At 34.7% G+C, this 13,179-nt stretch overlaps 1 protein-coding gene across 1 annotated transcript; it reads left to right on the top strand.

The window, feature by feature from the left end:
- The first annotated feature begins 2,422 nt into the window (after window positions 1-2,422).
- LOC103453564 (protein ROOT HAIR DEFECTIVE 3) lies at window positions 2,423-12,826 on the top strand. Its single transcript, XM_008393105.4, has 23 exons — window positions 2,423-2,631; window positions 3,539-3,688; window positions 4,021-4,087; window positions 4,171-4,273; window positions 5,055-5,125; window positions 5,284-5,347; window positions 5,445-5,510; window positions 5,675-5,722; window positions 5,803-5,865; window positions 6,016-6,072; window positions 6,256-6,414; window positions 6,502-6,570; window positions 6,665-6,756; window positions 7,408-7,486; window positions 7,880-8,045; window positions 9,102-9,226; window positions 9,475-9,737; window positions 9,942-10,038; window positions 10,125-10,289; window positions 10,965-11,069; window positions 11,696-11,790; window positions 11,887-11,983; window positions 12,136-12,826. Exons 1-23 carry the CDS (start codon window positions 2,628-2,630, stop codon window positions 12,361-12,363), a joined length of 2,433 nt encoding a protein of 810 aa, XP_008391327.1. The 5' UTR covers window positions 2,423-2,627; the 3' UTR covers window positions 12,364-12,826.
- The last annotated feature ends 353 nt before the right edge of the window (window positions 12,827-13,179 follow it).

Below are 13,179 nucleotides of genomic sequence, written 5' to 3'. Positions count from 1 at the left end.
ATGTGAGGATCTGTAGGATCCCCACAATTTGAATCTGGATGGGACCCAAATCCATTTTGAATAACAATTCTTATACTATAGGTTGCTAGTCCATTGATAAAAAACAAAAACAATTGATGTATCGTCTCGCACCAAGAGCACAAGAATATATTTTTTGACAATGATATTATCTACGTTAAGGAGGTAGGGAGTGAACTAAGTCTCACAATGAGCTAGTAATAATGTGGTTCAAATTCGTCTTTGATGATAATCGAACAAAAAAACTTCTCATTTACTAGTAAAGAAATACCACTAAACCGTAGTATTAAGTGACATTTTTTTTAACAAACGATATTATCTACGTTAAAAGGGAGGGGGTGGGCTTTAGCCTCACAATGGGCTGAGGAGGTGGATAGTGAGCTAAGTCATACAATGAGTTAGTAATAATGTGGTTCAAATTCGTCTTTGATAAGAATCGAACAAAAAAACTTCTCACTTACTAGTAAAGAAATACCACTAAACCGTAGTATTAAGTGACATTTTTTTTAACAAACGATATTATATACGCTAAAGGGGAGGGGGTGAGTTTAGCCTCACAATGGACTAGTAATAATGTGGTTCAAATTCACATTTAGCGAGAATCAAACCTAAAACCTCTCACTTACAAGTGAAAAGGAATACTACTAGACCGTAATACTAAGTGTCATTTGATATTACTAATTTCAGTTTTGACAAGAGCACAAGAATATGTGTAAAAAAAAAAACACAAATTCTCTTATTAATAACCTAAAACGTCAAATGTTGGTGAACTAATGTCATATACATTTTTTCTATATTATAATATTTAGTCTGATGATTAAAAGTAAAAAAAAAAAATGTGTAAAGAAGAAAAAAATGTGCAACTATAATATCCCAAAATAATAATTCACTCTTTTCAACTTTAATAATTCACTAAGTCATCATGTATCATAATTGTCTCGAGAAATGGCGACACATAGCTAAAAGCTTTATGAAATATATGCTTGTCCTCTAATTTGTATCAATTTTTGGAGGACGGGGATTTAATTAAATTGTGGAACATGTTTATGGTACGTATAGTTCTTTTGTATGTGTGTGCATAAAGGGTGCGTTTGGTACGTGGGACGGGACGGAACGGAACGGGACGAGGCGTTCCGTCCTGCGTTTGGTACGTCAAAAATGGGTGGAACGGGCTGTTCCACGGGACAGATTTTGGGTGTTTTTGCGTCCCACCTCCCCCCTGGAACAGGTTTGTTCCACGTCTGTGGAACACACTGTTTTACCATTTTAAGACAAATATACCCCATGTATTTTTCAAAAATTACACCTTCGTCCCGTCCCGTTCCGTCCCGTCCCGTCCCGTTCCGTCCCGTCCCGTCCCGATCCGTCCCGTCTGCGTACCAAACGCACACACACAATATTTCTTTTTCAACCATCATGTTTAATTAAAATTTGATGCATACCATGCATACTAATAAGTGGTCTAGTAGAAATGCGGTAAAAACTTCATGTTATTAATATTCTATAATTTTGTGTTCCAGGCGCGAAAATTGACAAAAATGCATGAGTTTTTGGTTGAAAGCTTTAAAATGAGGTGTGCCATTTAACAGTGGTCAGGGATGCAAAATGCTTTTACAAATGTACAATATACATCTTTATCAAAAAAATATCATCTTTATCAAAAAATATAAATAAAATCTAAAGTAATAACTCTCATCTACATCTTTCTCAAGTAAAAAAATAATATAATATGAATTTTCTAATATCAAATTTGCATATTTTTTATGGAGATGCTTTAGAATCTAGCTTTAATACAAAGTTTGAAAAGCTTAAACATCAGAAACAAAATATTCTTAATGTTGAATAAATTAATCAAATGATTAGCAAATACCACATTTATAGGTAAAACTAGCATATTTTCACTACAAGAAAAAAAATATTAGTGTCTATTAAATTTAGTGTTTAAAATATCAATATAGGTGAAAATATCGATATGCAAATTTATGGAAATATTGATGTATATAAGGAAATCAATATCAGCTATCTTCGATAAAACTTATGAGAATTTGTAATTGGGTGGGTCAACTCATTCAAATTTAATCGAAATTACAATAATTTCTCAAAAAATATTCAAAAGTTCAAAATCAGCAATGTGTCCTGGTGGAATTTTGTAGTGAATTGATAAATATTATTGATATTCACTGACTTTCTTATATCTCAACAATATAAGATAAAGTTTACATTTTACCTTTATGTATCAATCATTTGATTTTTGATATTTTATAAAAAAAATTAACAATTTCGTGAATATTTTAAATACAAGTTAAATTATTCAATCAAGTTGATTGGAGAAAGAAAAATGAGAGAGTTTTTTTTCTTTTAAAAGTTTTACCTATTAAAAGAAAATGATATAGCCAAAAGAATCACCTAAAAGTAATTAGAGGAACAAAAGAGGGTGTCACGCACGCCCACTTTTTAAGAACAAAAGCTCAAACTCTCTCTCCTCTGCGATCGCTCGCTCTTTCTCTCTCCCTCTCTTCTCTCTGCTCCTAACCGATCTCTTTCTCTCAATCTCGCACACATTTTGAAGCCCGTCATCTCAAGCTCTTCGAGGCCAATCTCGCCCGAAAATGGGTACCTTCTCATTCCTCCGATCCACCTGATTTATATTACCCAAATCATAATTATAACCAGACGTTTATTTATCTATCCATTTGTTTAATTTTCCGTTTTGCATTAATAATTGCGATTTACCACCTGATTGCCATCAATTTCAGACGTTTATTGATTGTGATACAGAGAGCGGTCATGGGTATTTAGCATTTTCTACTTTGGGTTTCAGTTTTTGTGTTTAACTGTTCGTGTAATATAACTTAATTTAGGTTGATTGGATTGATTTTGCATCAGTTGGATGCAAATTTTGGGGTTTTGAAGGGTAGATTAAGGGGAAATGATTGGTTGTAAAAGCCCTTTTTTTTTGTTTTTTGTTTTTTTCTTCTTCTGTTTGGTTAGTCAGAAAGTGTAGGAAAACATAACAAAATGTTTTCTCTTTTATTCATTGAGTTAAGCTTGAGATGCCAGAAATGTAATTGGATGTTAATCTGGGGATTATAGGATTTTTTTTGGCTTAATTGAGGTCAGTTAGATTAATTTGTAACACAAATGTAATTGGTTTAACTTTTTCATCAGCAATGTAATATCGGGGTAAGGTTAATTTGCATGATACTTGCAGATCAGTGTAAAAAATTTACCTTTCTAAATTCAAGAACTAAAAAAATTATGTTTTGTTGCGATGTACAAAAGGCACGCAGAAATATATATGATTGGATGAATTTTTAAGAGTAATGAGAAAAATGGTGGCTATTTTGTTTGATTGTACAGTTGGTCTTTGTATAGTTTGGCTTTTTATAAATGCTTTCCATGATATTTGAATCAACAAGCCTAATGTGTGCCAGATTGAATTCTTTATCTGTTTCTTTAGGACATTTTGTATCTTTGGGATTTTGTTTCTTATCTAACATTTGAGCACACTCTCATCCAGCAAAAAGTGAGGAGTGCTGCTCTACTCAGCTTCTTGACGGGGATGGTACATTCAATGTCACTGGAATTGATCAGTTTATTAAGGAGGCAAAATTGGCTGAATGTGGACTTTCTTATGCTGTTGTCTCCATTATGGGACCACAAAGTAGTGGTATGCATTCATCTCCTCAAGCATAGCATATAAGTCTTTATTTTTCCCGGGTAACTTTGTTGAGGGTTTAGATATGATGAAGTGTGTTTTATTAAATTATTGTTCAGTAGATTGCTACCTGTTTGAAGTTTAATCAGATGGAGAAGAGTTTATAATGTGCTTTGGTAATTAAAGGCATCAATTTCTATGGAATATGTTTTCTGTTTTCACATTTGACACTGATAAGCTATTTTTTGAGTTTAGCTTGCATGGAGGGATGTCATATTGTCTTCTTCTTCCCGAATATATGTTAAGGTTTCACTTAATTTTTTTTCTACTAATGATCTGGCCAGGAAAGAGCACATTGTTAAATCATTTATTTGCTACCAACTTTCGCGAGATGGATGCTTTTAGAGGAAGGCAAGTTCTCATGATGCTCAATAGTAAATTAGTTATGTTTTTATTTTATAATCATGAAATGTTGGGTGCATTTTTTTTTCCAGGTCACAAACAACCAAAGGTATTTGGGTTGCAAAATGTGCCGGCATTGAGCCTTGCACTCTTGTAATGGATTTAGAGGGTACCGATGGAAGAGAACGAGGAGAGGTGCTTTTTACACCCCACTTTAGTTATCTTTAAATTATCATTAATGGTCGTGCTTGGATTTTATCGTTAAAACCAGTTCCCTGTTATATTCTTTTGTGCCCTTGTAGCTTAAAGAAAATCAATATTTGCTCTATTAATTAAGAGTAGACGTTGTTAATTTGACTAGCAAATAAATGAGAAAACGGAAAGGAAAAAGTGTTATCACTTAGGGAATTATCATTGTTTCTCTCGTGCAATAGTACATTTTTTTAATGTTTAGTGTTGTGAAGCCTTCAAATGCTATGATTCCTTCACTGCTATGATCAATTAATTTGTGGAATTAATAGAGGATAGTGCCATTCGCACACCCTTTTTACCTCCCACACACCATTGTTAACTTTTGGCCATTGATCTTCTTTAATTCATTTGATCTGCGTGTGTGGGTAGCACTACCCTTAATAGAGTGCAACTACCTGACAAGTTCATTTATTTTATTTTCTAAAACACTGGATCAGTGCTTTTCTATTAAAATGATCTTCAAATTTAATGCATCAAGCTCAACTATATGATGGTAGAAAGTGGATTCGCAAATGTCTGTAGTCTTTATTAACTGTTCCATACTGTAATGCATTGTTTCTGTGAACATTCTTTTTCCAGGTTCAAGTAATATGGAATTAGGTTGTGTAATTTAATTAATTTATTTTGAACTACATTACTGTAACATTTGATCTAACGGTTTAAACAGTTCTGGACAAGAAATGACATAATTGTTTTGATTATTATTACTGTTTTTTTTTTCAAGGATGATACTGCATTTGAGAAGCAGAGTGCCCTCTTTGCTCTTGCTGTTTCAGATATAGTGCTCATAAACATGTGAGTTTTTCTCCCCTTTAAAATATTTTTTAGTCTAACTATATCAATATGTATTGCTTTATATCCTGCTTAGTTGCTCTTAATTAATATGTTGTTTGGGGTTTCATTTTTCCATAATCCATGTGAGTTATTCTCTAAAACAATTTTTTATCATCCAGGTGGTGCCATGATATAGGCCGTGAGCAAGCTGCAAACAAGCCTCTCCTGAAGACTGTGTTCCAAGTATTTTTATACCTAGCTTCTGTGTTTAAGCAGTTAGTATAAATGTCATAAGATTGCTTTATTTATTTATTTTTATAACTTTATGCTTGACTAACAGGTGATGATGCGATTATTTAGTCCGCGTAAAACAACCCTGATGTTTGTCATCCGTGATAAGACAAGGGTTAGTTCCTCTCTTCTACCTTCCTACGTCGTAGCCTGAGATGGAGCCAATTTTACTCTGCATTTATTATTCATATTTTAGTTCTTGTTGTATCACTTTGTTTCTTCGTATAAGTCTTTTCAATTCTGGGTTGAGTTTTTGACTGTATCCTTTTCTCTGTTTAGACGCCGTTGGAAAATTTAGAACCAGTGCTTAGAGAAGACATTCAGAAGGTAAGTGATTTGTTTCTTTACTTATTATTTTCTGACTTAAGTTGATGTTTATTTTGAACCTTCTTTATCCCTTGTTGCAGATATGGGACTCTGTTCCTAAGCCTGAAGCCCACAAGGAAACTCCACTAAGTGAATTTTTTAATGTAAGATGCCAATACTTTTTTGACATATAAGCATAGACATGTACTCATTTTTGTGGGCTAAACTGTTAAAGAATGACAGTAATTTGATGTTATTGTGGTGAAAACTATGAATCATGTGTATTGACAATGTTTTGATGATTGAATGGCTAGGTTGAGGTTGTTGCTCTTTCAAGTTATGAAGAAAAGGAAGAGCAATTTAAGGAGCAGGTATATGTCTATATGTGTGTCTGTTGATCACATAGAATTATTTTTAGCCTTGTATCAGGTTAAAATAAAAGTTTAATATTGGTTTCTTTGTTCTTGGGATACAATGAACTTTAGCTTTTTGCTAGATATAGCTATCTAACATTTTTGTTTTCCTTCTTTGGTAAATTATGTTTATAAATAAAGGTTGCTAGCTTGAGGCAGAGATTTTATCATTCTATTGCACCTGGTGGTCTTGCTGGAGACCGACGGGGAGTAGTTCCGGCTTCAGGGTTTTCGTTTAGTGCACAGCAGATATGGAAAGTCATCAAAGAAAACAAAGATCTTGATCTTCCTGCCCACAAGGTAACCCTGTGAATATATTCTCACTTATGACATTCATGTCATATGCATGTTATTTTAAATAAGCCATATTTTGTTCAATCATTGTAGGTCATGGTGGCTACTGTACGTTGTGAAGAAATTGCAAATGAGAAGTATGCTGCTTTTGCAGGAAATGAGGTATCTATTTTTCATATAGTACCACATTTTTTTATTCTTAAAATCTTGTTGATGTTATAATTTTGGTGGCCCTTGAACTCCTAAATTATCACAGGAGTGGAGTGAGTTGGATGAGGCTGTTCAGTCCGGTCCTATTTCTGGCTTTGGGAAGAAGCTCAATTCAATCCTTGATACTTGTCTATCAGAGTAAGTATCTTCATCTGATTTTCTTGGCGGCAAAGCTATAGGATACATTTTGATCTAAGGAGAGAGAAGTTCTTTAACTGTCTTGTGTTAATTAGGTAGCATGCACTTTCCGTGGACATCTAGAATTCACTTTGATGGTCACGTTAGGTTTGTTGTAGAAACTTGCTTCTAGGTTCTGGATTATGGTACTCATGATACACAAGACTCTTTAAGTGAGCCTCATTTCAATTCAACTGGAAGATGGGCACTGGTTACACTATGGTTTTTTGTTATGTCAAATACCAAAAGCACCTTCGGAATAGTGGTGTTAGTCCGTGCTATTGGTCAAGGTTTTTCCTTTTTTTTTGGGTACAAGGTTGAGGCCTTGTAAAAGACGAATGAACAATACACAAAATGGTAATAACAGAAAGAGAAAGAATCTCATTGACACAGTAAAAGGGGAGGAAGAGAAACAAAGTTGGCTGCTTTATGTTTTATATTCAGATTTTTCGTTAAATTGCTTGTTAGGAATGTGCGCATAACTTTACCCTCGCTTTAATTGTACTGAGCAACTTCAGGGTTAAGGTTTCTGTTGCAGTTCACCTTTTGCCTTGTGTGGCTGAATAGTTCTTCGTATTTAGTTGATTAATATGTTTATTTGTGCAATTTTAGGTATGATGCAGAGGCTATATATTTTGATGAGGGTGTCAGAACTGGGAAGCGCCAGCAGCTCGAAGAAAAATTGCTGCAAGTAATAATCTCGATATCATTTTTGTGCAAGCTATGTTCCTCTTTTGTTCCCCCTCCCCTTGTAGGGCCTGCTGAGGCTATGCAGTGTTGCATATTTTGTAATTTTTTGCCTATAGAAATTGAAGAACAAGTTGTGTTTGTTGTTCCTCCTTGAATCTGCTATGCATGTCAAATGTATTGGAAAACAAGTTATTTTTGCCTACATAAATTGAAGACCAATGTATAGTAAAGCTTTTTGAGGCCTTCCAAGAGATTAAAGTCTAACTTGTTTTGCGTAAAATTATCCCTTTCGTATATAAAATGAGTTCCAATACCATCTACCTTATTCATGTCTTTGTTCTCTTATTCACCTTTTCCGTCCTTTTTTCTTATCTTATTTTTCCTGTCTTGTTAGCTTGTCCAACCTGCGTTCCAAGCTTTGCTGGGACATATAAGATCTGGTACTCTGGATAAGTTCAAGGAAGCATTTGATAAGGCTTTGAAAGGTGGGGAGGGATTTTCAGCGGCTGCTCATAATTGCTCTCAGTCCTTTATGGCTTGGTTTGATGAAGGATGTGCAGGTATGTTTTGGGAATTCCATTTTTTAGCTATAGCTGAAAATTTAAGAATAAATAAAAAATTGAATTACAAAATAAGAAACGCCTTTAAGTTGATTAAAGAATACATAACCAGTTTGGAATGTATCAATGTACACTCCTCAGAACACATATAAAAAAACTGAATTACAAAATATGAGAAGCCTTTAAATTGATGAAGCAAAGAATACATAGGTCATGAGACAGTTTGACATGTACTAGTGTACACCTTATAACACATTCAAGGACAAGTTGAGTAAAGTGTTTCTTCCTACCAGAGCCAAATGGGTTCTTAAGGGGGAGACTTCAAAATAACAGATTTTTGAATTGGCTCCACAGATTTGAATATTCTTTTCTTGAATATCATTAAAAAAATTTCGGATTGCCTAGTATTCCACCAATTAGTAAACCAAGTTTCCAGACTTTTATTAAATGAGAGAGAGATCCACCAAGGCAAAAATACTATAGATGCAAGATATAGAAGGGAAATTAATACTTTCTTTTTAGCCATTTTTTCGTCTGAATTTTAAATTTTTTTATGAATGCACCTCAGTCGTTGACTCTATATGATACTAATATAGAATAAGAATAAGAATATAGAATATAGAAAGAATACATAATATAGAATAAGAAAGAGCCCTCTTCAAATTAATAGTATTTGGATTTCGAGACGAAAGAACTCCCGTTCTATCAAAATATCAAATATTTAGAAAAAACATTCTTTACTTTATACTTTATGATGAAATGTTTTGTTTTGATATATGATGAATCTATCATTTAGATTTGTTACTGAATAGAGTGAAATGGATTTACATCCGCATAAAAAAAAATTGTGGACATAAACAATTTAGTTTTAGAATTGTTTCATATACGTTTGCTTTGGCTCGAGTAAGCGTTCTAAAGGAACTTCAGTTAAGTTATGCTATAGAAAAAAAAGATGATTCTTGAGTTTTTTTATCTCTTGCAAAGTATTCATTCATTCTTCAGTTCCTTTTTCATGCTTTTAAAGTACAATGTAATAGTAACACATTATTTTTGCAGATGCTGTTATCACACTAGCAAACTGGGACACATCAAAAGTAAGGGATAAACTTAAACGAGATATAGAAGCCCATATTGCTTCAGTTCGTGCTGCTAAGCTATCTGAACTTACTGCACTTTATGAGGTATACTGGCATATTTTTTTCACTGGTCCTTGTGGAATGATTGGGGTAACGGATAATTAAAACCCAAGCAAAATTAGAGTGCAGAAGGAAATTAAAAGGGAACTGGGATCAAGCAAAAACTAAGTTAGTTTGACTGGTTATATTGTGGCGGATATAGTTTGGAGAAACTTTTCTCTATGGTTTTGACCTATATTTTTCTTGATTGAATTATCTAATGGACCATGCTGATAATTTGACTACATTTTCAGTCAAAATTGAAGGATGCATTATCGGCACCAGTAGAGGCTCTTCTAGATGGAGCTAATAGTGAGACCTGGCCTTCAATAAGAAAACTTTTCCGGCGTGAGACAGAATCAGCTGTCTCCGGGCTCTCTAGTGCACTTTCTGGTTTTGATATGGATGAAGAAGCTAAGGGCCAAATACTTGCAAATCTGGAGGCATATGCAAGAGGTGTGGTAGAAGCTAAAACAAAGGAAGAGGCTGGAAGGGTTTTGATTCGTATGAAGGACAGGTAGGAAATCCTTGCAATGGTCACATTCAGGTGTCTAATTGTTTCAGATTTTATCATATGCAAATTAAGCTTGAATTTGCCCATGGTTCTTAGACATTCAGTTGTCTAAATTTGAGTTTATCTTATGCAAATTGAGATTTTAATTTTCGTACAGGTTTGCAACAGCACTTAGCCATAGTTCTGATGGTTTAAAATTATCTACAGGTTTGCAACGTTATTTAGCCATGATTCTGATTCAATGCCACGTGTCTGGACCGGGAAGGAAGATATTAGAGCAATTACCAAAACTGCTCGTTCTGCAGTATGTAACAATTTCTGTATTATCTGTTATATTTTGTGTCTGAATTCTCCGTAAAGATTTCTTAACTATATTTTCAACTTTTGCAGTCCTTAAAATTGCTTTCTGTTATGGCCGCAATCCGTTTGGATGATGAGGGCGCTGATAATATTGAGAATACTTTGTCCCTTGCCTTGGTGGATTCCACAAATGCTGCTGTTAAAGATAGGAGTATCACGATCGCTGACCCACTGGCTTCAAGCACTTGGCAAGAGGTGGCTTTTTTTATTTTTTTTATTTTTTATTTTTATGAATTTCTTGCTTGTGAATTTTTAATTTGTATTGCAGTGTCCCATCTTTTGTTTATTTTAGAGTTGGCTCAAAACCGAGTGGGGTGGCATTGTAGGATTTATACAGCCGACCCCACTTAGTGGGATAAGGCTTTGTTGTTGTTGTTTGTATTGCAAGGTCCCATCTTTAAGAAAATATCACAAATTCAAAATACAGTGCTGAAACTCTTAATGTAAAACATTTAAATATTATGCATATGCATGCACTGGCTCACCCAGTTACCGGAGATGCTCTAGATAACTTAAGTAAAATGTGAAATAGGAGAATAGAAAACTGAAATAGGGGAGGCATATATGGGTGTAGTGACTAGTCACGTTACTCATGATTAAAATTTTCTTTTAGTAACTACAACTACAAGGAGTCACATTTTTTTTTATAGTGTTTAAACAGGGGTTGTACATTAACGAAAGACAACCAAACTTAACAAAGAAATTTGCAAAGTAAAAGACAGTTAATAGCCAGGGGTTCAGCTGATCCCAGAAGTCTTAGTCAGTTTTGGCAATGTATTCTCTTATGTGCTCGTTCTGTGGTACTGCTGGTAGCCCTTAGTTTTTCATGTAAGCACCAAGTAGCTTTTGCGACTTCCCTCTTATATGCAGATTTCCGCATCAAAAACATTGATCACACCTGTCCAGTGCAAATCTTTGTGGCGGCAATTCAAGGCAGAGACTGAGTACAGTGTTTCTCAGGCTATTTCTGCACAGGTATGATACACTGCTTGCTAATATATATGTTTTGTTTCGTCCTCCATCTGCTATGGTTTCTTATTTTTCTTAATGGAGTCCATGAACTGTTTTTTATTGGGTCTCCTATAAAGTATTATTTGGCCGGCTGTTATTGTTGTACTGTGTTTTTGTTAGGTTTAGATTTAGATTGTACCATTGCATTGCATTTACACCTTTATTGATCTTATGCCTTGCTAGATTTTGTTTAATTTAAATCAAATGGGTCATTATTTTTTCAAGAGGTGTTTCAAACAGAATTTCTTAATTGAATTACTCGTAATATTTCACCTTTTGTTATTGTTGGTAGAGATTAGAGAATAGTTCTAAGGAGTTAAAGAGGTAAAACCAAATCATTATAGAGGGCCGGTTAACTTATATTTTGCAGTTGAGTCAATGCATGCAGTGTTGCTATTGCCCTGCATAAATGGTTACTGTTACTTGGAATACATTAGATTCAAAGTTTTTAGCACCGGTTGAGATGAATATATTGATCGATACACGTGATATAAATATTCTTATCAATAGCTCTTCAATTTAGTATTTCTATGAGCTTAACTTACTGATAGTCACACCTAGTCCATTCCTTATGCTATTTTACTTTTCAGGAAGCTAACAAGCGTAATAACAACTGGTTGCCACCTCCGTGGGCTATTGTTGCCTTGATTGTGCTGGGATTCAATGAATTTATGACACTTTTAAGGTACATACTTCTCTTTAGTGAAGGTAGATGATGATGCTGATGCTCTTACCTTTTATTTTATCCATTACCACTATTCTCACTATACCTTCATGGCAGAAATCCTTTCTATCTGTGCGTCATCTTTGTGGGCTTTTTACTCGTTAAAGCCCTATGGGTGCAGCTAGACGTCGCGGGTGAATTCCGCAATGGTGCTGTGAGTATCAAATCACAAGTTTATCTCCTCCCTCATCCCTTCCCAAACAATTTAAGATTGGACTCTGGTCATATAATACGAATAACAACATATTGTTATTGCAAAAGGTTATTTAGAAGTTGACTTGTAATCGTGTGATACTGCGCCTGCAGCTTCCCGGGCTTCTATCCTTGTCGACCAAGGTGGTACCAACTATCATGAACATGATGAAAAGACTAGCAGAAGAAGGGGCAAAGCCTGCAGCTAATGATCCTCCGAGGAACCCTGCACCAGCATCAACAGGCTATGGGAAAGAAGGGAATTCTAGCAGTGAAATTTCATCAAGTGGCTCATCAGGAGTGACAGAATCTGAATACTCCAGCTCCTCAAAACACGACTAGTTTAAACAATCTGAACAAAGACCGTTTTTTCTGTTTGAAGATTCTGGTGTTCTGCGTACTTTTGTAAGGGTGTTAGTCACGTATCATCCTCGTATATTAGTTCTGTGAGCTTGTATGTTACCTTTGCAAGCGTACAGCAGTAATAGTTTTGTAGGCATCATTTTTTAGCGAGTGCCGCATACAAGGGGCAATTTGCTGTTTTGAGGAAGCCCCATTAAGTATTTATTTTGTCAGTATAGGTGTGTTCTTGTTTATTTGGTGTTGTTGGAGGAGCTACTAAAGGCTCCTTTCAGTGATCGATATTGATATCGATCACGTTCGTTGATTGCATCAGTTTTGTATTGCTAAAGTTGTAACCTTGCTTGGTGTTGGAGTTGACTAAGTATTGGCAAGCAATTCACTTAATATTTCATGTGTAAGAACACTCATTTGGATAAAAGCTTATACTAATTCTTTTTGGTAATTTTATGTTTTCCCGGGAGAGAATCCTAGTTTTTAGTTTCTGTTTGTTTACTCTTCTGTGTACGGTAGTTTTACTTTCTTCCAAGGTTCTAAAATACGGTAGGCAGTAGTAGGGCGGCGGGCTGTGGCCTAGCGCCTAGGCGGATTAGATGAATTTAAGTAAATTTATTGTATTTCGTATAAATAAGTGTTTGTTTATACTTTTTTTTTTGACACCAAAAATTTTGGCAACAAAAATAAAAGAATACGCTTATCAATCCAGATGGAAAATTAAAGCTGTTCAAACATCTCACCTAATCTACACGACAAAACAGAGGGATTCCCTCATGGAACTGTAAACTAAATCTGCAGGGA

This window comes from Malus domestica, chromosome 09, assembly GCF_042453785.1.
Source record: "Malus domestica chromosome 09, GDT2T_hap1".
Classification (NCBI taxonomy): domain Eukaryota; kingdom Viridiplantae; phylum Streptophyta; class Magnoliopsida; order Rosales; family Rosaceae; genus Malus; species Malus domestica.
This window is presented reverse-complemented; position numbering and strand designations above follow the sequence as displayed.